General features: G+C 34.7%; 3 protein-coding genes across 4 annotated transcripts; 2 read left to right on the top strand and 1 right to left on the bottom strand.

Moving 5' to 3' along the window:
* The first annotated feature begins 6,560 nt into the window (after positions 1–6,560).
* On the top strand, positions 6,561–11,172 carry LOC114260617 (BURP domain-containing protein 3-like). The gene is made up of 3 exons (XM_028200764.2): positions 6,561–6,700; positions 8,492–8,597; positions 9,945–11,172. The coding sequence occupies exons 1-3, from the start codon at positions 6,662–6,664 to the stop codon at positions 10,748–10,750; spliced, it is 951 nt and encodes a 316-aa protein (XP_028056565.1). The 5' UTR covers positions 6,561–6,661; the 3' UTR covers positions 10,751–11,172.
* Positions 11,173–14,540: 3,368 nt separating this feature from the next.
* LOC114260618 (pentatricopeptide repeat-containing protein At4g13650) lies at positions 14,541–19,527 on the bottom strand. Of its 2 annotated transcripts, none has more exons than XM_028200765.2 (3): positions 17,151–19,527; positions 16,941–17,008; positions 14,541–15,316 (listed from the first exon to the last, which is right to left on the bottom strand). In XM_028200765.2, exon 1 carries the CDS (start codon positions 19,311–19,313, stop codon positions 17,220–17,222), a length of 2,094 nt encoding a protein of 697 aa, XP_028056566.1. In that variant the 5' UTR covers positions 19,314–19,527; the 3' UTR covers positions 14,541–15,316; positions 16,941–17,008; positions 17,151–17,219. The 2 variants fall into 2 exon arrangements, with proteins under 2 accessions (XP_028056566.1, XP_028056567.1); XM_028200766.2 differs by having other exon boundaries at positions 15,079–15,316; positions 17,236–19,484.
* On the top strand, positions 14,594–15,429 carry LOC114260619 (SWIM zinc finger family protein / mitogen-activated protein kinase kinase kinase (MAPKKK)-like protein). Its single transcript, XM_028200767.2, has one exon. It carries the CDS (start codon positions 14,594–14,596, stop codon positions 15,290–15,292), a length of 699 nt encoding a protein of 232 aa, XP_028056568.1. The 3' UTR covers positions 15,293–15,429.
* Positions 19,528–24,296: the final 4,769 nt, after the last annotated feature.

Below are 24,296 nucleotides of genomic sequence, written 5' to 3'. Positions count from 1 at the left end.
AGAACCATTTGTTTAGGCTATATATAGAGCCCTCCTCCTCCATTGTTAAAGGTTGGGAGTTTTAAACCTAAAAACCAGAGCTTATATACATATATCTGCTAGATATATCATCTCTCTCTATATTTCCCTCTCTCTCCTCCCTTAGTGTGTGTTTGGTAGCCCAAAAGTGCATTTTTACCTTACTTTTGCACTAATACACATACCATTACACCTTGCTCCGAGATTGAGAGGCTTTGAGGGTTGATTCTTGAGTTTTTGGACTGATTTTGATCAAAAGAAGAGGGCTGCATTGTCTGTTCTTCAAAGTTTCTTCAAGGGTAATCACTTTGCTTTAGTTTCCCCAAACTTGCACTAGTTTTTTTACCTGTCTTGCTTGCTGATTTAGGCTTTGTACATAACATAAAAAAATCTTATATTTTCATGCTTAAGAACTTTCATTAAGGGTGTTTTGTGGTTTGAGTTCAAACTCACCCTCTTAGGCCTTATTTGGCCTTTTTGGTGCTTCCTTTGTGAGGCTTTGTTTGCTTGAGTGTCTTGGTCTTCTCACCACTGAAAACCAGTGGATTTTCAGTGGTGAGGAAGGTGGTTTGAAGTCTTGTATAGGGGAGGGACACCCCTCTCCCTTCATTGCCTCATTTCCTTACATTTTGGCTTAAAGGGTAACATGCATGCTTGATTGATTTTGGCCCTATTTCAGAGGTTTTTGGGTGTCTCTAGGTCATATGTCATCTCTGTTTTTGGTCGGATTTGTGCCCTTTTGCATGCTTAACATACTTGCTTTACATTCCTCTATTTGGCCTAGAAATGCATCTTGTGTTTAAGCCATGATTCTTGCATGTGTTAACCTAAATTCATGAAGGTATTGGCATTATTCTACCATGTTCAAGGCCTGTTGGCCATCTGTTTTAGTCATGCTTGCCATGTTTGGTGTCATCTCTTTGTGTTTTGGCTTGTAAGCCTTGAGTATATTGGCCTCTAGCATGCGTAGCTTAGACCATCCTCATGATTTGGCATCATTTAGAATCATATTTCAGCCCATAAATCATGTTTGCATGTCTGCATATGTGACCTCTTTCATGCTTTGAGGATGTGCCCTTTTATGCCTAGAAATGAATCTTGGTGCATGCATCTCATTGGAGTCACTTAAGCTGCCATATCAGTGGGTTTTGGAGTCCATTTTTGCATGCTAAGATTCTATTTTTGCTTGCCTAATTCATGCCATGCATGGTCATGTTAGTGGAAGTAAAGTGTCCCCTTTTTGTGCCTTAGCTTTAGGTCCATTGGCTTGAGTGTTTGTCCACCATTTTGGGCACTTTTGGCCACTGTTTTGGGGTGGATTAAGGTCTGCCCCTTTATGGTTTAAGTCCACCATTGCATGCTTGTCTCATATTTATTGCATGATTGCTTCATTAGGTGTTGTAATATGATGATCCTATTGCTCAAATCGTCCATGTTTGCATTGCATTTGCATCTTGCATGCCTAGTATTGCATACTTGCCATGGTAGTTGCATGGCATTTGGCATGCCTTGCATCTCAATCTCATGTTGTATCTTTGAGTCATGTTACATAACATGCATTGCATTACTTGGTTTGGGGTGTCAAACCAAGTGTGGGGGGTTAAGGAGCGTTCATACTTTAAGTGATGTAACGCGTCTTAACTCTCGGTCACCGGGGCCCTTGACTCTAACATGATAGGGTCTTGGTCCTCATTTGTGTGTTGCATGCATTTCTACATCAAATGGCAAGCTTGATCTCTTAGGCTATCATGCACAATTGATGGCTCGAGGATCGAGGGCCATGCTTCCCTGAGTTCAATACATGATGGGGAACATGACTATGCTCACATGTGCCTGAAATCCCATGCCATATACTGTCTGTTCTCTGTTGCTGTCAAAACTGTCTTCTGCAGGAAGTCTCTGCCGACCGGCAGTGTTCAGTGCCGACCGGCAATTCTTACTGGGCCGATAGCTTCATAAACAGCCGATGGGTATTTTAAATGGCTGGTGGACATTTCCTTCAGCCGATGGTGTCCCACAGTATTCAGAGGACCTGTCCCAGGACTTTGGAAATTTTCAGAGAAGCAGGGCAGTGTAAACAGAGGCGGCAGTGGTATGGTACGGACCTTCCGGGCGAGACGGGTTCGAGCATGCATCATTCGCGCATCCCAAGGCGGGGGCTGCAGCCACCTTTCTTTTTGCATTCATTCTGTTAAATAATTAGAAATTCTGTAATAATTTATGCGTTTATTATTCGGACTGTAATATTTATTTGGACCCTCCGAGTGAGGGCAATTATGCAATAAGTGTGCGTGAGTGTGTGTATGTCTTCCAACCCCACGTCTTTCTTCCCCTTTTATTTACCTGCTTTGATGGTTAGTAATAGGACATGTTTAATTTAGCATACCTTATGCTATGCATACGTGCATCATTCATCAGTACTGCATGCACCGGGCTCGGCGCATCATGCTAACTGCATTAGTATTTCAAATCTAACTTGAATACATGCTACTTGTGCATTTTCATATGCCATGTTTAGGTTAGCCGAGCCTATTCTAATTGCATCCTGCATGTGTTGCATTAGTCAATTTGACATGAACTAGGACCATGCATGTTGGCTAACTAGTTTATTGTTTTGGCTCGGAGTACTCGGTAAGCATTTATGCTTTAGCGTATCTCATGTATGTGAATGCTATCATGACAGCATGCTTACCATGTGGCTAAATGCTTATGTGATAAACTGTTTGAATGCCTGTGGGTGGAGGTTGGATTGTCTGAGTTGGAAACACTCGTTGAAATCCGTGCTTTAGCCTACTTGCGGGTAGCAAATTCCAAAACATTTTTCCAAAACAAACGGATATGCAATGCTTATTTCCAAATTAGGCAATCTAGTCTATACTTGTTTACTGTGCGCATAACATAGTAATTCTAGGCTAATAATTGGTTTAAGAACACATAACGTTTTCAAAAACGGATATCACGGTTAGTAGAGGCCGATCTTCGGATCGGGCGAGAGGGGGTGCTCATAGCTGACCTTCCCCAATCGTACCCAAGCTCCCGAGCCAAAGCAACTTTGGTGATGATGGACACGTGGCCTTTGGCACCGAGTCAGGGTTTCCTAAATTTTCCCATTTTAAAATATTTAGGTGGCGACTCTGTATCTGGCAAAGCAGTCCATGTTTGGCACTTCTTTTCAAAAAATCTGTTTCTCAAAACGATTTGCCGGATTTGGACTCTTTGGTTCAGACTTAGAACCGTGACACAAATCGAGTCCGAACTGTAGTAGCGAGGGCCCCCACGCGGGCGCGTCTACAGCGTTAAAAAAAAAAAAAAAAAATTCTTTTGAAGTCATGGTTGAATTTGAAGTTAGAACTTGGTTATTCAACATGTTTTTGTGTTTTTGGGTTGTGATTTGCATGAATTTGAAGTTGGGATTGCACAAATTGAGCTTCACCTTCGAAACAGATTTTCGATCTGTATTCTAACCCAGACCGCTTGTGCGACCTGGGCCATCGCATGAGCGGTCGACCGTCTTTTGCTTGACTTTGCATTCTGCTCGCTAGTGCGGCTTGGGCCACCGCACGAGCGGCTAGGCACCGCACGTGCGGCCAACAGGGCATGTTCAGTTTGATTTTCTTTCTATTTTCCTGCCTTCTGGGCCTCCGTTTGCATGATTTTCAATTGGTTTTCATATGTATTCGCATTTCATAACTATGATGAGAATTAAGGAATGAAGATGAGAGATTTAGTGATGAGGTAACGAGCAAACTAAACCATTGAGACTATATGTTGAATCATTGTACTTGTATGTGTTTATGTAGGTCAGACCCCGCGTCCTAGCCACGTGATCCATGGAACTAACTGTGAGTAGCAATGTTGTAAAGATATGTTTAAGCTATATTTCTTTTTTATTGTCATTCTTAGAGACTGTTTCTAAAGCGATGTGATCTACTGAATGAATGAGTGTTCCACCTTATGCAATATGTTCACGTGGCTCTTACCCGATGGTAACAATACCGTAGTTTATGTTCACGTGGCCCTTACCTAGAGGTAACAATACCGTGATCTATGTTCATGTGGCCCTAGCCTGGGGGTAACAATACCGTAGCCTATATTCATGTGGCCCTCGCCTAGAGGTAATAATACCATGACCAAATGTGTACAAGATGTTAAATTATATGATCGTCCATACCGACTATGATTTTAAAAACCGCTACATGTGCACGTGGATCCATATGATTGCTATGCTTTTATTTAACGAACATGATATTGTTATGTGAATGGACTTGTTATTGTAACTGCTTGGCCTTAATGTCTAAATGGGCATTATTCCTAACCTCTTTACACATATGTTATTCACTGTGCTTTAGCTCGCAGTTTATATTTATATATGTAGGTGATCAAACTCAAGAGAGGGCATAAGGGCGTCAACCTATAGTTTGTTTTTGTGAAGCCATCCGTCGTGCCTCACATCGAGATTTCTTTTGGTCTCTCCCCAAGACTCTTGGATGAATACGAGTTCACCCTTTTGATTGTAATCAATGATGTGGTTTTGGGTTAAGGTCTTAATTTTTATGAACTTTTGTTATTAGCGACCAATTCCCTAGTTAATGTAAATATTTTGTACATGGATATGTGATGGACTATGTGCATATTTGTATAAATGAAATGAAGGTGTTTTGTCTCATGTATGTCACACGGCTCGTTGGACGTTTTTACTTTATTATTAATGGCTTCTACCAGCCCCTATTTCTATTTATTGTTAAGCATGCCTTTGGTAATATCTGATTGCTGGTCGGTTACGACTTTAATCCCGAGGGGCGGGGGTTGGGTCGTGATAGAGTGGTATCAGAGCACGAGTTATACCACACACACGTGTCCAAATGAGCTATAGGATGTCCTAGAAAAGAAATTAGGACATTATATTGCATGTGTGAGTGTGTGTGGACTTGATATACGCATAAATGATATGAAAGTGAGAACTGTCTTGCCTATGTTTATTATTTCTTGTTTTATATAGACAAATGGAGAATGCAAGAAATATAGATGACTCAGAGTCGTCGGATGCTAGAATAAACAGATTGGAAAGAATGGTAGAATTGTTGACTAAATCTTTGATCCAAAGTTAGCAAGCCCCACCTCCTCCACCTCTGGTGCAACCTGAATTGATCAACAATGATGACATTATAGCCTAACACAGAAGTTTAGTAAAATGAAGCCGTCAACTTTCCAAGGAGGTTTTCATCCGTTGAAAGCCGAGGCTTGAATCCTGGAAATAGAAAAGTTGAAGAGCCTCCTAGTTCTATCCTCTCTTTATTAACTACTGACATGATAAATGTTGGCTCTAGAAGAGATTAAGATCTCCAAGAATCTATCTGTATTTTCCTGTTTGTTAACTCTTCATTTGAATTAAAAAAAATATATATATATATATATATGATGTAGTACCCTTCAAAAATTAAAAACATACAAACAAATAACAATAAAAATTATTCATAAACAAGAGACAAAATTATCTAAAATTTTTAAATGTGACTATGATTGAATTAGTGCATTGTAGAATTATGTATAAAATAATCTGAATCACATGTTGATATTTATAAATAAAATTGGATATGTAGTATTAGTGAACAAATAGATTAGCGTTAGTTAAGTAGGTCAGAATTTTACATCTCATTAGAAGGGTCAAGGGTAAGTCTTTCCACGCATAAGCATGCAAGACTCCCGACCAATTCTCTCAAGTCAAGCTCTTCAACGTACTAAAAAGTAGAATTAAAAAAATACTATAATTCACAAAGAAAGAAAAAACTTAGAAAATTGTTGAGAATTTGAATATTTGTGTGACTCCCAATACACTAAATTTAAAACTATATCATATATTTAATTTGAAACCGTGGGGCCCTCCAGTCCGATCATGAACTGGAGGGTATTGTTGGGCCCGTGGGGGCCCACCACGGGTCTCGTTTCAATAATCCGAACCGTTGAATGTGTAGAACTCGTCGAATATTATCTGCCTGTAAAATATCACGTTGATCGGATATCGATAGTTATGTGATCAAATCAGTTTTGCATTTAAAAAAATGAATGATGAAAAATAAACGTCTGACAAAAATCGGATTTGATTACATAGCTATCAATATCTGATCAACGTGATATTTTACAAGCATATAGTACTCGATGAGTTCTACACATACAGTTCGGATTATCAAAACAGGACCCGTGATGAGCCCCTACAAACCCAACAATATTCTCTAATCCGATAAAGGATTGGAGAGAAGCCACTCTCGTAAGTATATCATGCATGGCATGCCCAAAACAGAATGCTATAATCATAAAAGATGTATACTAAGGACACCCCCACTAAATCCAAATAAATTTGGTTGTTGTTTGTTATGGAACTTGAACCAAAATGTCCAATTCGTTAAGAGAGCTACATGCCAAATTTTCATAGAGGACTGTAATGCACCATACATCACTCCTCTCTCTCTCTCTCTCTCTCTCTCTCTCTCTCTCTCTCCCCCCTCATGTGGCCCAGGTAACCTCCCACACTAACACTCACTTATAAATATCACAATCTCACTTCTCTCACTTCCAAGTGTAAGCTAGATATATTAATAAGTTTTCTTTCTCTTTCATGTCATAGTTTTCTGTTCTGCAGTTTTCCATGGAGTTCCACCTCCTACCCATCCTTGCATTTCTTTCTGTGAGTTTCTCAGCTCCCAAATCCTCAGAACAAAAAAAGCATTTTCTTGGGATTTTGTTTTGTAAACACCACCCCCCCTCTCTCTCTCTCTCTCAATATATATATGTAATTTTTATTTTATTTTATTTTATTGCAATTTTGAGCTGTTTAATATAAAAATAAAAAATAAAAAAAAATAAAAAAGATGAGTTGAATATGAAAATGGTTTACACCATATTTGGTTAGGAAATTTAAGAAGGGATTTAGAAAGAGAAAGGGAAAAGGTATGTGAAACTAGGTGAAATGTATGTATATTTTATTTATATTTTATCTATTTTTCATTTTTCCTCTTTAAATATATTCGTAAATCTCCCAACCAAATACAACGTTAGAGTATTTTCAAAATGACTTGAAATCGTTCCTAGATATGAAATTTTACAGTTTGCAATTTGAGGAGCATTCTTGAAAAATAGAAAAAGCGTAAGGAAGTTTCGTCTTCTATGTTGTGTGCTTTTAATAATTGAATAGATATATGTACTTGTATGTGTACATCTATTTTGAATAAATTACATTCATACTTTTTATAGTTTATTTTTCATGCAATTTAATTATTTCAGTTCTAATTTTGTTAATTTTACTTTTGACTTTTTTATATTATATCAATTTAATTTAATTGATAACACTTTTTAGAAATTGAACTAAAATGAAATAAATAAAAAAACTCCATTCACACTCCTCAAGTGAATGAGAAGTTTGTGTCCAATTTGAAATGGCCTATTCTCTTTTACATGGACCATTATGCCTTTTATTTTATCCAATTTCTTATTAAATGTTATTAATTTAACTAAACTAACACAAATATGAAAAAATAAAAAGTAAAATTAATATAATTGAATCTATATGGACTAAATTGATATAAGAGACAAATTACAGAAACCATGGATATAATTTGTCCATGTATTTATGTCCTCAACAAATTAATACTTTAACTTTTCTTAACGAACGATATGAATGATGAATGTTTTCGAACTTTTCATTATTTTTTGTTTTCAAAAACATAAAAGCCAAAGTAAAGAAAAGTTAAACAACATTTGTTGAAGACATAAATAGATGGACAAATTATATCCATGGTGTGCTAGCATATGATTGGGCACTCTTATCGGTACCAACCTAGTTGGGACTGATTTGTTTCGTTATGATACTTTTGCACTTATCCTCTCCTTCTCCTTTCTTCTTTATTGATGTAATTCTATTTTTGTTCATCAATAAAGTATCCCTCTTTTTTGTTGATCAAAAAATATCGTTTCCATTTTTGTATAAAAATAAAGAAAGATTAGTAAAGCATCTCTCTCTAACTTTGATGTCCAAGATTTTTTTTTATTAACTACGGTCCCTTGATAAAATTTCTCTGTGACCATACTAGAGAAATTTTTCTCTGTGAAAATTAAAAAATTTCTATGTCGAGATCGAAATTTCTCTGAGTCGAAGGAAATTTCTCTGAGTCGAATTTTCTCTGTGAAAATGTTGAGGGACCTGAACTACTATGAAAATATTATATGTCATTTATCTTATAAAAACTTAATATCATGGACCTTAAAAAAAAAATTCCTCTAAAAATAATTTATGAAAATATGAAAATAATTTTTTTATTGCTTCCTAAAAACAATTATTTTATATTAAAAAAATCATTAAAATAGTCTTCAAAAAATAATTCGCCTATTAAATAAGTATTTATGTAAGTTAATGCAATTTTTTTTGGTATTCAAAGTGAGAAGCTAATTAATGAGATTTTTATTTTTTTTTTTAATACAGTTGACGTTGGTGGCAAGTCATGCAACTCTATCTCCTGAAGCATACTGGAATTCGGTTCTGCCAAACTCTCCTATGCCTAAGGCTGTCAAGGATCTTTTACACCCTGGTTAGTCTTCTACTTTAGACAGTAATAATTTAAGATTTTTTGAGATCTTAAATGTTAAAATAAGATTTTATTTTACTAAAGTCTTTAAAAAAATGAAGACTTAAATAATATATATATATATATATAAATTTTCTCGAGAAGCCTTGGACTAGGGCTAAATGGCCGAATTAATGTTGAGCCACCTCTGCTTATAGACTCCTTACCTCTTTGTCAATTTATTTTTTTATTTTTATTTTTATTTTTTATTTTTTTAACTTGGTAACTTTCAACACTATTTGCTTCCATGTAAAAACAAGGGGAAATTGTGATGGAGGTAGTTGCTCTTCGGTCCATGGTGTTGTTTGAATTTCATTTTGATGATCTGAATCGTTTATTTTAACAGATATTTTATATATTTTATTCATACAAAATATTATACTGATTCGATAATCATAACAATTTCAATTTATCACGTTTGTCAACTAAAAAAAAGATGATGGCTTGGTGGTGAAGATGCAAAAGTGACTCTTTAGTACCGGCTATTAGGGTGTGAGACTTATGCTCATTAATTTTTTGAATCATTAACTCTTTGCTATTATACTTTGATGATATTAAGGTCAGGCTTTGACTTAGCTTGTTTTGAGGGATTATTTGTGAATTTACATGTCCTTGTTTCTCTTATTGACAAATAGAAATTCTTATAATCACACTAACGTCTCATTTGGTAACATCAATTTTTAACATAAAAGTCAAAAAGTCACTAAAAAAAATTAAAAAGTCAACAACCTACACCAAAAAGTCAAAAAAAAAAAATTTCTCGCTATTTTTTATACATCTTTTCATAAATAACTAAAAAATCATTCTAAACATATTAAATTTTTTTATATCATATTTTAATTAAAAAGCTAACAAAAATATTAAAAAAACATGTTCCAAACGAAACCTAAAAGAGAATTAATTGCCATGGATTGATTTCTTCACTAACTCTTTTACTCAAACAAAAAGTAAAGAATCATTATTTGGACGTTGATTGGGCAAAATTAATTTTATCTCAATTTTCACCTAAATCATAAGAGAACGAAGGAGAAAAAAAAAATAAAAATAAAAGATGGATGAAAAACATATGAGCCACTACCGCCTCCTTCTCCACTCCATCCCCCAATCCTCACGACTTGTTTCTTCACTAAAGAAGTATGTAATAATTAATTAAATGACACTACTAAACAACTTTTTTGGCCACACCACTGCCGACAACCCCTTCATTTAAATCATGGAGCGAACAAAGAGGTAGGAAAGAGATGAGAGGAATAGATACATAGGAGGAAACATCACAAACCTCGTACTTAATTTTATCTTCGAAATTTGCAGAATGGATGGAAGATAAGAGCACCTCAGTCGGGGTAGGGAAGGGCGGCGTAAGTGTCGATGCAGGGAAAGGAAAGCCCGGTGGCACTAGTTTTGGTGTTGGGAAAGGAGATGCCTTAGTTTACAAACACGCTGCTACTGCAGATCAACTCCATGATAATGCCAACATCGCTCTTTTCTTCCTGGAAAATGACTTGAAAAAATACACAAAAATGACATTGCACTTCACTAAAACCACCACATCAACAACTTTCTTGCCTCGCCAGGTTGCCGAGAAAATACCCTTTTCATCCAAGAAAATGCCACAAATTCTTGACTACTTCTCAGTGAAACCCAACTCCATGGAAGCCAAGACAATCGAGCAAACAATCAAAGAATGCGAAGAGCCTGGAATCAAAGGAGAAGAGAAATATTGCGCAACTTCACTGGAGTCCATGGTCGATTTCTGTCGTATCAGGCTTGGGAAAAGTATCCAAGCAATCTCCACAGAAGTCAAAAAAGAAACCCCTTTGCAAACATACACTATTGAAGGAGTGAAGAAGATGGCAAGCGATGCAACCGTAGTGTGCCATAAGCAAAACTACGCGTACACGGTGTTTTATTGCCACAAGACACAAACCACAAAGGCGTACAAGGTTTCAATGGTAGGCGTCGATGGAGCGAAAGCAGAAGCAGTTGCAGTGTGCCATACCGACACATCGGGTTGGAATCCGAAACACTTGGCCTTTCAAGTGCTCAAGGTCAAGCCAGGGACTGTTCCAATTTGCCATTTCCTTCCTGAGGATCATATAGTTTGGGTTCGTAACTAAGATTGATCTTTGCAAAAAAGAGTCATCACTACTTGTTTAATTAGTTTTTTATATGTTTGTTTTGCTTGTTTTGGATTGTCATCATAATCTGAAAAACTCTACTCAGATATATATATATATATATATATATATGTCGTCTTTACATATATGTATGTACTATAACAACTCTCCCACCCACATATGCATATGCATATGAGCTTGACATAAAGGTGGCTTGTTTTCCAGTAATAAATAGATATGTTGTCCCTGGTGTTTAGCACTACTTAAAACTACTCCAAAATGTTATACAATACCAGAAAAATGCTATGCGTTCAAAATTTATATCTTGATAATTATTCTGAAATTGAGGTTTGTATAGCATATTTAAAGTTGGTATGATATGAGTTATATATGTGGCAATAAATGTAACTCATTGATATAAATTTTTGAATATATCTTTTTGGAAAAATTTTTTAGTATGTAGCATTATCATGCTTAATTGCTAATAATTATCGGTAGCCTATATTTCCTTGGCATATTTACCAATAAATCCCATCTTACAAAAAGGTATTCCAATTAGTCCTAAATTTTTTTTTATTGATATGTGAAGTCCTATTAATGGAGACTTTCGTTCCGAGTGATTCTATTTTTTATTTTGGTAGTATTTTGGTAGACAACTATACCCTTTTATTAATGTGACAAGTATGATGTGATACTCCAATGTGACAAGTATTAATGTGACACTTCAACAATGTAACACTCAAAAAAAATTTAAAAACTCCTTACTAAACTTTTCCTAAATGTGACAATATGACAGGTATAATGTGACATTCCAAAACTTTTACTCCAAAAAAAAAATAAAAATTCTTTAATATATTTTTTCTAAATATGACAACGTGACGAGTATGATATGATATTTAAAAAAAAAATAAAAACTCATTAATATATTTTTTTTAAACATAATAATATAACGAATATGATGTGACACTATAAAAAGAGATGTCCCATGTATATTCCAAGTCGTACTTGTTTTTTACAGTGTCTTCTTTCGATGTTTCAAGCAATTCTGCCACCAAGCTTGGAAATATACATGCCCTGTAAACAAAGGAAAGTATGGTATGTGGTACTATGGTTCTTAGCATTTAAGTTGAGGTAAAAAGTTGTCAAGTCTGTTGGTTTTCCCAAGGACGAAGTGATCTGGAGTGACCGAAGTTGCGCTCTAGCTACCACTCTTATTTTTTAATCTTTGCTTGAGCGAAGAAAATTATGCTCGAACGAAGACCCTATTTTCAGTAAATTTGACTAAGTGTTGAATAGCATGTTTTGACATTCCCAGCATTCTTAGGCCATGATTAAGACATAACAATGAAGGTAAGAATTAGAAACACACCAAGATAAGAAAGAACTAAGTTAATAATTCCGAATGTGTAATTCAGTACGTATTCGTTCTGTGTCTGTGTAGATCACGCATCGCAAGTTATCTGATTTGTCTGCTCTGTCTGTCTGCTTTGGAGCTATCTGTGAGTAATAACTTTGTAAAATTATATTCACGTTTAAGTATTTTCCTATGATATGATAAGAAACGATCTATTTTTCTAAAATACTATGTTCTGTGTCAAAGAAATACATTTGTTGAAAAACATTTCATGGGCTGGCACAATACAACCCAGAAAAAGGAGAAGGTAGTTAAGTTTTTTTTTTTTTTTTAAAAAAAAAGATTTCACTCTACAGGTCATAATCAATTTTTAGATTAGGCCGTATAGTAGAGAATTCATTCCCGGACCTTGTACACACACCGCCTGTCACACTTCTCTTTGCTTAAAAAACAAAATATTACTTTGCTGTCTGCTTTGAGTCCTGTTAAATAATAATTTAGATTGTCCAATTAATAAATGTGCATATTTCTCACATTATTAATGAGGAATAAAGATTGAGACCCCCTTTCCCCTCATTTCCTTTGACTCCCTTTCTTTTTTTATTGGTCACTTTTTCTTTTTCTTTTTTTTCTTTTCCTCCAATCACCACCCGCCATGTGTGTGTGGGGGGTAGTGGGGGTTGAAGTTTGAGAGGGTCTAAATCACGTATTAATGAGAGTTCGAATCTCATTTTGTTGAATCATAATTTAGATTATAAATTTATAGAGTCACATTGTTAATGAAAGTTTGAATCTCGTCTTATTTGCTCGCTTCACTAATTTAGAGGGTGACTTTTTAAATTATCCAAGTGTCTAAACAATCCTTGATTAATAAAATAAAATAAAATAAAAAATGATTGCCCATCCATCACACCCAAATGAATTACAATAGGCATTACTAAAACGAATTGTTCATTCCAGCTGGGCTAAGTTCACCATGGTTAAAATATAAAACTAAATAACAAATGAGAGGGTTAACCAACTCTGAAGGCAGGTTCTATTCACCAATAAAATCAGATTGCTTATAAGTTCATTGGTAAGACTTTTGACCAACCAAATCAAATTGAAAATTATTAATAGGATGAACTATCACTAGCTCCTAATAGTTGGACTTAATTTTCATCAAGTCCTATTGAAAATAAATCTTGATAAAATTATTGCTAAAAATAATTTTTTGTGACAATTTTTTACATACGTCATTAAAAATTGAAAATTAGTGACTTTTTTTTATCATAATTTTTATAAATTGCTGCTAAAACTTATAATTAATAACATTTTTTTATAAATTTTTTTTTCCATATGACCTATTAGACAATAAGTTCACTTATTAAGACCACACCTAAATACCCCAAATTAATATTCATTACCAGATAAATTTGACTATTCTACCGTTAAAATTTTCTATTTCATCTTTGATTAAAAACACTACGGAACGATTTATTAGGATTTCTGAATAATTACACACAAATGTAATTGTTCACTCCATCTGAGAATAACATATGTGCAATCTTTGTTTGGTTCGTTTTGTATAATTATACTTTTTCAAAAAATATACTAAGATTAGGGCCCACAATAATTTTATATAGATATAGTAAATTCTGCCCCTACCTATGTAGTTGGATAATGATTTGTCCCCCTAATTTTTTCCCCCTGAATCCCCCGAAATCACGGAGGCGAGAGAGAGAGAGAGAGAGAGGGGGGAAGAAGAGGGCTGCGAGCCTCGCCACCCGCCGTCGTCGCCTCGCCGCCAGCTCGTCACAGCAGCAGCAGCTCCAGCTCCGACCGCCGTCTCCGCCTCCAGCCCCGCCTCCGCCTCCTCCTCCCCTATGGTTAGGGCCCCCTCCAGTCCTTCTCCTCCTCCTTCCTCCTTCCTCCTTCCCCTCCTCCTCCTCTTCTCCTTCTTCCTCTTTCTTCTGATTTCTGCTTCTGAAAAAAAAAAAGAAGGCAAAAACGATGTCGTTTTTGCCTTTAAGGGGATTCGAAGGGATTATTTTCGAGCGACGTAGCATTACCCCTATGTACTTTTCTATTTTTATCCAAAAGGAAGAAATTCCCATATAGATTCGCATCACACAGCCTGATTCCTACGTTAAAACAAAAGATCACACGTTTTTATATATCTAACATCACACGGTATGTTTTTGTATCAACCTTTTGGGAGAGACATCAATTTGGTATTAACTAACTTCCAAACTGCCCATAACGTGCCTTAAGGATAACCATGTCCCAGTACTTTCAAAACAAAAAACAAACAAGTCCTAAGCACTCAAAAAAAAGGTTCAAATTGCCCAACTCAAACCACTTTCCCTACCCTCCCGCCATCCCTCACGTGTCCCTCAAAACTTTCCAAAGCATCTCAGCCCTACAAAAACACCCTTCAACAGGACATCCCCTCTTGAAATTTCCATTCTTCTAAACTGTCACGACCACATTCCTCTCTCCTCCCTCCAATGGACTCTGTTGCCTCCAGCTCATCCCCGCCAGACCGGCCGCCTCAATCCCAGTTCAACATAACACAACCGGTTGCAGATCGGATACTCAGAGCCCTCAGGCACCGCCTCCGCCTCCTCCACCGATCAGAATCCGACTTCTTCGTCTTGGGAGCCACCGGAAATGTTTACACGGTGACTTTATCCACCACCCCGTCCTGCACTTGCCCTGATCGTACCACCCCGTGCAAACACATACTTTTTGTTTTTATCCGCGTTCTGGGGGTTTCTCTTGACGATGGATGTCTCCGGAGGAAGACTCTCCGGCCATGCCAGCTGAGCCGCCTGCTTAGTGCACCTACGTCGGCAGAAGTGCTGGCAGGGACTGGCATCCGCGAAAGGTTTCATCAGATGTTCTTTCAGGCAAGGCAGGGTAGTAGTTTGCAAGCAACGGTTGAGATTGAAGATGGGACTAGTTGCCCAGTTTGTCTTGACGTGTTGGGACAGGGGGATAAGGTGGTCGCTTGTGGGACATGTCGGAATCCGATTCATGAAGAATGCTTGTTGACGTGGAAGAGAAGTAGTAGAAGACGGTCAGCTACATGCGTGATTTGCAGAGCAAGATGGAGAAACAGGACAGATCAGGAGCCATACTTGAATTTGTCGGCTTATGTTAGTGAAGACGGCATGGCTGAGGAAAACAGCCTGTGCTGTGATTAGATCTTCATTGCACGCCAAGTCAACCTGATCGAGCAGAAGATAGTGCAAGTTATGGGATAATTCGATTGTAAATACATGTATAATAAAACATAGATTTTAGATTTGAGAAGAAAACATTGTTTGGAGTTCGAACAGAAGACAGAGGTATTGTTTTTCTCTTCCCATTTCTCAGATGACAAACTAAAAAATTACGGATTGATAATAGATTCTTAAAATTGACAAAAATCCCATTTTTATCATTGATACATGTCACATCTAAACTAACTTTTCCATAAATCTCTGGACATATAGAAAAGAGAAATATTTCAAAACGGACGAGAGTCAATAGTATTACTAAGCCAATCACCGATACCATACAAAGTCAATTGTGAAACAGTCACATGCACAACAATTAACAGACAATAGTTCGTTGCTAAAATAGCTCTTCCCGATTCCTCATCCCCAAAATTTTACTTGAAATAGAGCTCTGAGTAAATTGCAAACATAATTTTCATGTACAATATAGTTTTATGATAGAAAGAAACTAGTAACAGAAATGTTGGAACTTATTAATATACTGCTAACAGAATTTCTGTTGTCTTGAGATAAAGACTACTATGTGATCAAACTCCTGGTATGTTCAATGAAGCACCAATGCAAAATCTGTAGTAAAATGATTCAGAAATCTTGATGCCTTTGTGCCAATATTTCCAAAATTTAATTTTCTGTGCTTCGAACAGATACATAAGATAAACTGCCACGTCATTATTAATTTTGTACCCCCCTTAACCGTTTTTCAGTTTAAAATAAAGATTTGTTGATGTGACACTTTCACGGTCATTGATCATGAAATTGAGATCTCCATTTCTGGGTTGTAATTGAGAGTAGTTGGATCCATAAAGCTATCACCCCTTAATACAGTTCTTCATGGACATCAACTGAATTTGTAAATTGAGAAACTTGAAATTTTTTTGTATGTTTTCTCCCTCATTATCAGTTAAACTATAGCAATGAAGTTATTTACAAACATACATGAGAGATAGCGTGAAGTTATTTCTAGAGTAATTTATTCAATTTTGTGGGCAAATTGCTAAAATTCCCAAATGGGTTTTACGTGGCCTAGAGGTTAAATTGATGAAAATGAAACTATATGGATCACAGTGAAACTTTGCTCAAACTAGAAGGGCCAACTGTGCAATTTACCCTAACGACAGACATGAAACAGATTAGCAAATACACAATCCAGGTCGAAGTGGACACCATTCTACGGATTAATATCAATAAATGTATAGGGTAAAATGAAATTTTAAAATAAAATGAAATAATCTTGTGGTTGGGAAAAGTAGATTTAAATTAGTAGATTAACGAATAATTGTTGCTATTATTAATTCCAATGGAAGGCAAAAGGAAAAACAGAAAGAGTAGAGTCGTTGTTATTATCAAGACAAAAATGTAAAACGCCTAGAAAGAATGATGTTATTAAGATTAATTGTTATCAAAAGCAAAAATAGAAGAACAATAAAATTAACGTAAGTTTTGATACATGTACACGATAATCAAAGGTTAAACAGAGACAAGTATAAACACAAGTGTGTGTGTGTGTGTGTGTGTGAATGCATGCCAAAGGCCAAAACTGTTTCATTACAAAAATTAGCTTCAAACATATTACCACTTATATATTGAGGTCATACTTCTGTCTTTATTGCGTGCTGTCAATAACCAAAATTTTAAATCATCCTGAAAAAATAAATCAAAGAAATTATCAATTGAATGACGAAAAACCCAGAATGGCAAAACAGAACACCAGACCCAGTAACAAACTCTTCTAGAATTTGTTTCTGTACCATTCATTGAAATAGAGACATAAACTACCATTTACCATTATGCTTCTATTGCTTTGAAAGTTCTCAAAAGTCCCAAACATGTAGGAAAAGTGTACCAAACACGTTTATTCTGTTCCTAACCTCAAGCAGCTGAACCCTGGTTCCTTTTCAACCCCCTTCTCCTTCATCAAATCCCTTATTCTTGTGACATTGTTCCACAATTTGCTAGATGCATATATATTGGACAAAAGGGTATACGTGGAGGAATGTCGAGGCTCTAACCATAGGCAGTGCTGAGCAGCTCGGGAACCCACATCTGAATTATTATATACTCCACAAGCTGCAAGAAGAGGCCCCCAAATTCCGGGTTCTTCTCGGAATGGAGAATCAAGAAGAAAGGTTTCTGCCTCCTCAAGATAACCAGCACGGCCAAGGAGGTCCACCATACAAGCACAGTGTTCCACTGAAGGTGGAATTCCGTAGTTATAAACCATCAATTTGTAGAAGTTTCTCCCTTCTTCCACTAAACCAGCATGGCTACAAGCAAATAGAACCCCAACAAATGTCACTGATGTAGGCAAAATTCCAGAGTCTATCATCTCCTGAAATAGGAGCATTGCTTCCTTGAATGAACCATTTTGTGCATAACCCATTATCATTGAATTCCAAGAGACTACATTCTTCTCATGCATCTTCAAAAACAGCTTACAAGCATCTTTGACCATCCCACATTTGGCATACATGTCAATCAGTGCACTTCCCACATAAACTGTGCATTCAAACCCTGATTTTATCACATGAGCATGTAAGGGCTTTCCCTGTTCAATAGCAACCCAACTTGCAACTGCTTTTAGAGCACTAGAAGAAGAGAATTCATCTGTTTTATGAAACAACTTGTGCATTTTACAGAATTGCTCAACTGCTCTATCTTCCATACCATTATGCACAAAACCCGAGATAATGCCTGCCCAAGATATAGCATTAGGTGTATATATCGACTCAAAAGCTTTCAGTGCACATTCAATGAGGCCACATTTAGAATAGAAGTTCACTATTGAGTTCCCAACAGAGACATCCGAATCCAAACCAAGCATGATTGAGTGAGAATGAACTTGAGCTCCTTCAGCAACAGCATCCGATGTGCTGCAAGAGGAGAAAAGGCCTATGAATGTAAAAGAGTCAGGTTTCATGCCTTCAGTTTGCAACTCCAAGTAAGTTTTTAATGCTTTCCCATACAAACTAGTCAAACTGTAACCCGTGATAAGAACATTATAAGTAACCAAATTCCTCTTCTTCATCTCAAGAAAAGCTCTTTCTGCATTTTTCATGTCCATACATTTTGAGTACATGTCAACAAGAGCAGTCCCCACATAAACATCTGATAAAAAACCATGTTTCAGGGTGTTAGCATGGAAGCATCTACCCACTGCCAAATCTGACATCGCGGCTGATGCTTTCAAAACTGAAGAATATGAGGTCTCATTAGGATAAAAACCTTTGTATAGCATCTGATAAAACAACTCAAGTGCTTCCTCTTCGTAATCATTTTGAGCATACCCAGTGATCATTGTGTTCCAAACTACAAGATCACGATTTTCCATCCGATCAAAAACACGCTGTGCATTATTTAAACAGCCACATTTAGCATACATATCAATGACTGACCCACAAACAAAAGTATCTAAATGGAACCCAAATTTCATGGCATAGCAATGCACACTTTTTCCAGTTCTAATCGAACCCATACCACCACAAGCCTTAAGAACACTAGCTATACTAAAATTATTCACAAATGATTCCAAGGTATCACAATCTCTAATCATTTGATAAAACAAACTACAAGCTTCCCTGTTCAAACCCAATTGTGAATAGCCCGCAATCATCGAATTCCAAGAGACCGCGTCCCTCACAGGCATTTCATCGAACACTCGACGAGCTTCAGTTATACAGTCGTGTTTTGAGTACATTGTAACCAACCCACTTGCAACAAAGAGTTGTTGCGTGAACCCTTTCTTTAGAATCAAACAGTGAATGCTTGTTCCGAAACTGGGTCTCAGTGATTGGCCACAGACGGTTATGGTGGTTGAAAATGTGGCTGCATTGGGATCGAACCCATCTCTGAGCATTTGTATGAAGCAATTCAAAGCTTTGTCATTGAAGCCCTTGCGTGCGTTGGCCAAGATCTTTGAAGTCCATGTGACTACGTTGTGTTCTAGCATTTCATCGGACAATTCTGGGTTTGACAATTTTCACTAGAATTTAAATTGAACACAATATAATGCACGTTATTGTATGGACTCAATTAAGATCCAATACAATTATGTTGTCTCAATTTTCACATTATATGAATTTTGTTCAATTGATAATATTTCATAAATAAAAACTAAGAATAAAGTAGTTCATTTAAAAGGAGTGAACTATTTTAAATTAGATGACAAACTATCAATCACTTTGACAATATTAAATGAATTATTATTATTGTTTTTTTAATTGTAGTTCAATTTCCAAACAAGCGTTATCCATTAGACATAATTAATCCATTTTAAAATATTTAAAAATAAAAGTGATATAATTAGAACTATATGACTAGATTAATATAGAATAAATTATAAATACATCTCCTAAAGTTTGTTTAAAATACGAATTGTCTTCTATAGTTTAAAAAATTATAAATATCTCACTGTCAGAATTTTTTATTTAATAAAATTAATTGAAAAAGTAAAATTTCTAACTGTTCACTTATATAATAATAAAGTTATCTAAATTATTAATTAAATAAAATTTTAACATTATTAAAAACTATTAATTAACTTGGTGATTTATTAATAAAAATACCTCCTTGTTATGAAATTAGAAATCTTAGAGGACATAATGTAATTTTGAAAATCACCAGAGGTAATTTGTAATTTAAGTAAATTTTAAGGAGTGTGTTTATAATTTACCCATTAATATAAGAGCCAAATTAGAAAAATTATGGGTACAATTTTTTGGAAAATTTTATTTTCAAAAAAATTTAAAAGTTTGACCTCACTAACAATTTAACAAATCAAGCCCTAACTTTTTAATTATTTCAATTTAAATCATGAACTTTTAAAATGATATTAATTCTAACAATTTATTTTTATGTATTAGTTATAACTAATGAAGAAGAGGCAATTTAAACAATTTAATTATTTTTGTTTCTTTTATTACGGTTAACAAGCACCTCTCACTCTTATTGTCGTTCATCACTGCTTCTCTTTTTTTCCCAATCTACTACCATTACATTCTTTTTCATTATTCACCGCTATTCCTCAATTTTTCCCAACTTATTACGTCCTTCTTCGTTTCACTATCTATAATCACTAGTGTCATTCAGTGCTACTTACAAAAGAGTAATTAAATTATCTAAATTATTCATGTTCAGTTAATTATTAACATATGGCTATAATTGAAATGAATACTTACCAATCAGTCTTATAATTAGACTTATTTATTTACAGGTCATAAATTTATTTATAAAAATAAGAGAGACCGATAAATTCATCAATAGAATCTAATGAGTAATAAGTTTTAAAAATAAGACCCATTGGTAATTCAATTTTTAAAAAGTTAAATATTTAAATTAAAATAATAAAAAATTGAAATTTGATTTGTTATCAGTTAAATCCTGAATTTTTTTTTGTAATATATATATATATATATATATTTTTTAAATGGCAGCTAAGGTGTATGGTTGTATTAACTGGCTCTTATCTTTTTGCTTTACGTCGGCGTGTTGTTATTTGCTACCGCTTTGGGTTATTTGAACGTGTGGTACACTCACGCTCATCGTCATGTTTTATCATTGTTTTTGTTTTTTAGTGATAATTTTTGTTACTCTTTTTTTTTTAAGTATTAATATTTGTTTCCATGTAATTGTTCAAACCTTCTCAATGGTTGATCAAATAGTTCCTCAAATTTAAATTTGATAAAAAAATTCACTTTTTGCTACTTTAATTCAGTACCAAATCTTTCATCAAATGTAGAAATTTTCAAATATTTCATCAAATTGAGGATGGATATATCATTCGTCAAATCATTATTCATATCCATTAGATTTTCACCACCGGATGTCCTTCAGGTGTCCCTAGATGACCACCTTAAGGCAAAAATTATGAAAAAATTACACTGGCCGGTCAATCGGCCAGACATTCACCCAGCCGACCGATGTTCTGATGAAGTCTTTCCGTTAGACCATTTGATATCAAATGGAGTTTTTATTTAAATTTTTACTCAAATTTGATAATAATAATAATAAAAAGATGAACCCTTAGAGATACTCTTAGATGCTACGTTTTATATCCTCTTTGCCTATTCTGACATCTAGGTTAAAAGCCAACTTTTTAATTTTTTTACTTTTTTTTATCACATCACCTTTCTACTTTTTTTTGTATATTTAAAAAAAAAATTCAAAAAATTGACTTTTAACTTGTTTCTCAAAACACCCCTTTATATGCCTCGGCCAAAATAATTATAGGACCCTAAAAATAAAAAAAGAAGACGATATTATTAAGTAAAAAATACGGTCCCGTGATATTTTTGAAATCCAATTTTTTATAATGCAACTTATAATGCTTTAAAATAATATATCGCTTTAAACTTTGAATCTCAACATTTGGTGTCTATTTTTTTTTTGGACCTTATACATTGTTACATTATAGAGAGTTTCTATCGTATGCACCGATTGAACACCACGCTTGTTGACCATTTTATTGTCTATGCATTATCACTATTTTTTTCTTTCAAAATTTGAAAGTACCTAATGGGATAGAATCGAAATTAAATTTATATTATTAATATTTTGTACCATTTAGCTTATTTGTCAAGTTTAATTAAAATTGTTGATAATGTTGAAATTGGTTGGTAATTGGTGTTTATTTGCTAAATTTGATCATTTTGTGATAATTACGCTGAAAGTGAGTTGTAATTGAGGGTATATGATTAAATAAAGCTAAAATTACTAACTTTTTAAATAAAAATTGTGCTATAATCTATTATATGACAAGATTGATATAGAACTCGACTTGTTTCCAAACCATTGACTAGAATGTAGTGGAAGGAACGTGAGAGCGGACACCAACATGTCATCCCCTCAAATTAAATTATAATTTTGCCTTTATAGCATTAATAGAAAAAAGACAAAAATGAACGTGTGTGATTCAAATATTAGGGAGAAAAAAATCGAGAGGATGGAAGAAAAAATTATTTAATATTTTCAAAACACTAGCGTAGAGCGTAGCATGTGCTAGTAGTGCTTCTATTCATTTTGTTTCTCTGTAGCCAAAATGGACTAACTAGTATCATGTTAACGTGTTAAGTTGGTACTTTTGATTGTACTTGAAAGATAAATAACTATAAAAAAAAAAAAAAAAGGGAAAGCTATTGATAATATCAATTTTTAACATAAAATTTAATAAGAATGATATGACATAACATCTTCACTAATGAAATCAAAAAAATGAATATACTTTGATTGTTATATTTCTCCAACAAACTAAAAGTCAAGCATAAAATATGCTATAGTAATAAAAACAAAATAAGAAAACTTGAATGTGTGATCGTTAGATTAAACATAGATTTTGGCTAGAGGCTTAACTCACTAGAAAACATCTAATTTAAGATTAATTGGTAATGAGTGGAAGTGTCTCTCAATTATATAAATAGTTTAGAGAGACAATATAGACCGGTCTAACAATAATCATTTGATCGTTGATAATTTTATTAGGATCTTATTAATAAGTGCCCTTAAAATATAAGGAAAAATAAATGAAGAACATGGTATATTTTTCACAAAATTTAATACAATTTTTATTAAAATCAATGTACTTTTTAACTTATTTCCTTATTTTTAAAAAAATTCTAATATACATCCATTTAAAAATAATGTATCATATGCACAGGAGCGGAGTGAGTGGGGTTAGAGGGTCCTGGTCCTGCAAATTTTGCTGATACCCCATGCTGTTATGTATATGTACATAAATGTTTTTCTACCTTCTCTGTACTCCCTCCCTCCGCAAAAGAATTCTCATATTTTATTTTATTTGATAAATTAATTTCTCAAGTTTGGGTGTCTTTCCTGCCACCTCCCTTGACATTATTTGATAAATTAATTCTTCAAGTTCAGTCTAAATGCTTAATCTGATATAACTCACTCTAATGGTGTGAATCAAAACTTTCATCAAAACTTTTTAAAAACATTTAACTTATCTCAAAATTTCCTTTAACCAATTTTGATAATAAAAAAAAAATCATCTCCAATCCTTTAGCATTTTAATCAAATTTAAGTGAAAAAATACTTGATAAAAAATTTAATTCATCATTAATTTAATTTGTTTTTCCCTTAATTTGATATGGGTTTAATAAGAATTAGACCTCATTCTCACCAAAATTTTTGTCAAATTTAATAAAAGATTTAGTCAAAAATTGAAGATGCTCTCAGATGTGCATGTATATAACAAAATTTTAAAATAACTAAATCCTAAACATTCTCTAGTTTCTCTATTTATCAAAGACAAATAAATAAATAAATGTATGATGAATAATTAGTCAATATAAAATGGAAAAATTAGTCTAAAGTCCCTCTTCCATTTTTAGTAATAGAAAAGGTCCACAATATTATTTTTTGATGCCTAAGGTCCCTCCTATCTATCACAGAGAAATTTGATATATATCTCACGCTCTGTGTCTCTCTCACTGCTCTCTTCCACTCCTCTAAATCCCCAAACTCAACCTTCTTCTTCAATAGAGCTTGCGTTTTCCGAGTAACCAAACAGACATTTTCTTCCCATACACGAAGATTTGAGCTCTTTCAACCGAAACAACCTATCGACCTCGATCTCAAGCAGCTTCTGGACCTCACCTCTCTTCACCATCTCCTTCAAATTTGTCTCTATCACCAAATGCCTCTCTCTCAGCATCTTCTCCGTCTTCTCTCTGTCCAATCTCAGCCGTTCGATCTTCTGGGAGTGGAGGAGACAAAATGGTCTATTTTCGGCGGAGATTCTCGTGCAAAGTGCCTCGAAGCCCAACACTTCCAACAGTGGGGTCTTAGGCATGTTCACCGGAAAGAGTGTGCGCATCTGTTTCCATCTGGCCGGGTTTACTCATAGGCGAATCCATCTTGGAGGGCAAGGTTTTTTCCTTTCTGCCAACTGCAATATAAACCAACACAGTTCGGTCCA

This window comes from Camellia sinensis, chromosome 11 (genome assembly GCF_055761805.1).
Source record: "Camellia sinensis isolate YWXY chromosome 11, ASM5576180v1, whole genome shotgun sequence".
Lineage (NCBI taxonomy): Eukaryota > Viridiplantae > Streptophyta > Magnoliopsida > Ericales > Theaceae > Camellia > Camellia sinensis.
This window is presented reverse-complemented; position numbering and strand designations above follow the sequence as displayed.

Excerpts from the sequence above, each read along its gene's own strand:
- LOC114260618 (XM_028200765.2), bottom strand. The coding sequence starts at position 19,313 with ATGCTAGAACACAACGTAGTCACATGGACTTCAAAGATCTTGGCCAAC.
- LOC114260617 (XM_028200764.2), top strand. The coding sequence starts at position 6,662 with ATGGAGTTCCACCTCCTACCCATCCTTGCATTTCTTTCT. Across the intron at positions 6,701-8,491 it reads CCATCCTTGCATTTCTTTCT|TTGACGTTGGTGGCAAGTCA; the intron begins GTGAGTTTCTCA and ends TTTTTAATACAG. Across the intron at positions 8,598-9,944 it reads CAAGGATCTTTTACACCCTG|AATGGATGGAAGATAAGAGC; the intron begins GTTAGTCTTCTA and ends CGAAATTTGCAG.
- LOC114260619 (XM_028200767.2), top strand. The coding sequence starts at position 14,594 with ATGGACTCTGTTGCCTCCAGCTCATCCCCGCCAGACCGGCCGCCTCAA.